General features: G+C 57.5%; 1 protein-coding gene across 1 annotated transcript in view; it reads right to left on the minus strand.

Annotated features, from left to right (window-relative positions):
* Nucleotides 1-6: 6 nt before the first annotated feature.
* LOC106817447 overlaps nucleotides 7-1,723 on the minus strand; it is a 3,359-nt gene continuing 1,642 nt past the window's right edge. Inside the window, exons 2-3 of the mRNA XM_014822107.1 lie at nucleotides 1,192-1,396; nucleotides 7-825 (exon numbers count right to left, since the gene is read on the minus strand). Coding sequence (XP_014677593.1) covers nucleotides 704-825; nucleotides 1,192-1,396 — 327 coding nt within the window. The 3' untranslated portion in view covers nucleotides 7-703. The remainder of the gene's footprint in view (nucleotides 826-1,191; nucleotides 1,397-1,723) is intronic.

The following is a 1,723-nucleotide window of genomic DNA, read 5'->3' on the forward strand; positions in this document are numbered from 1 at the left end:
GCGGCGGCGGCGGCAGCGGCGCCACCTATAGTGGATGCATGTGGGCGGCGGTAGACAAACGGTAGCGCCACCTACATGACGTGGCGCTACGTAAATCGACCGTCGGGCGGCGGTAGACAAACGGTAGCGCCACCTGGCGGTTCTATAGAGACGGTTGCGCCCCCTGCTGGTGTGTTTGCCGGACTGACGCGGACGTTGCTCTGATGTTTCCGGGATTGCAAAGCCAACATGAGTGCCACCTGCATTACTGCGCGCAACAGATGGAGAGGAGCGCCACCTATGTTTCCCGTGAGCGAGCAGACACCGGCGCCACCACCCATGCGACTCTGCGGGCTCGTGCAGACGACAACGCCACCTGGTGTCCGACGGCGGCGGCGGAGGCTGGAGCGGCGCGCGCACTGTGGAAATGAGGTGACACCGCGATTGTCCGCCGCTACACTGTCTCGCGACGCGCCACTAGGGGTCGCTGCGCGCGGCTGGGCGAGGTTTCGCGTGCGACGCCACCAGGGGTCGTACGGTGCAGCCCAGCGCTGCGACTGACATTTCGCGCGGCGACGCTGCGAAATCAGGCGGCGGCCATTTTCTCGAGCGGCGAGATTTTTTTCGAGAACGCCGCAAGAGACGCTGCGATCGCTCCCCCTGGTCGTCTCGGTCGTGTTCGGCCGCCATTGCCGCGCGAACGTCCGCGCGGCGGTGGCGCCCTCTACTGCAGCGAGGGGTTGAAGCGGCCATGTTTGGCCTCCCACTCGATGCGTGTGATGCACGTTCGCAGCACCGCCTTGATCTTCGTTGCGGTGCATTCTGGGAAGCGGTCGATGCAGAACGCTGCAACGGGGAAGAACGGCACAGTAAGACGCAGGGACGGACCGAAGTGCTATACGCCACGATACGTTACGCTACGGTACACTACGCTTCGGTATGCTACGGTACGGTACGCTACGCTGCGGTTCGCTACGATACAGTACGCTACGCTACAGTACGCTACGCTACAGTATGGTACGCTACGATATCATACACTACGGTACGCTACAACATGTTATGCTACGGTACGCTACGATGCGCCACGCTACGACACGGTACGAATCAGCACGGCGTGATCACCCCCCCCCCAATCACGTTGAACTAGCGATCGGCTGGGAGATGCTCTTAGGGTAAAGAAGCCCTGCGCAGCGTTGCCGCGGCGACGCTCACCGATGATGCTCTTGGTGATGGCGGGGTCGAGCGCGCTCTTCGTGCCGCTGCCTCGACCCGTCAGGTTGCGTCCCAGCAGCTCGTGCTTGCGGTAGAACGTCATGAGCAGGCACCGCGCCGCCGCCTCGCCCTTACGCTTCGACAGAATCTCGATCATCTGCCGCTGCGTGACGAACACCCGATATCCCTTGTAGAGCTCCACCATCTGCGAGAACCGCGAGGAGAAACGGGAAACGGGGGATGAGCGCGGGTGCGCGTCGAAATCGTCAATCGTCGTTTACTCGTCGCAACATTTGTTTAATATTAGCCTATTATTAGGTGACATTATGCAACAATAAGTTAATATTTATTGATATTATTATTACGCATTAGTCATACTCGATTCACACTATTATTTATTATGCATAATGGCGGATGGCAATGACATTTATAATATTATTAAACATGAATGGCGAACGACATGAGAGCGGGCGAAGTCCGATTATCAATCATGTTTACTTAAATATTACAACATTTATTTTTTATTTTAAAA

Source organism: Priapulus caudatus, unplaced genomic scaffold (assembly GCF_000485595.1).
Source record: "Priapulus caudatus unplaced genomic scaffold, Priapulus_caudatus-5.0.1 Scaffold1729, whole genome shotgun sequence".
Lineage (NCBI taxonomy): Eukaryota > Metazoa > Priapulida > Priapulimorpha > Priapulimorphida > Priapulidae > Priapulus > Priapulus caudatus.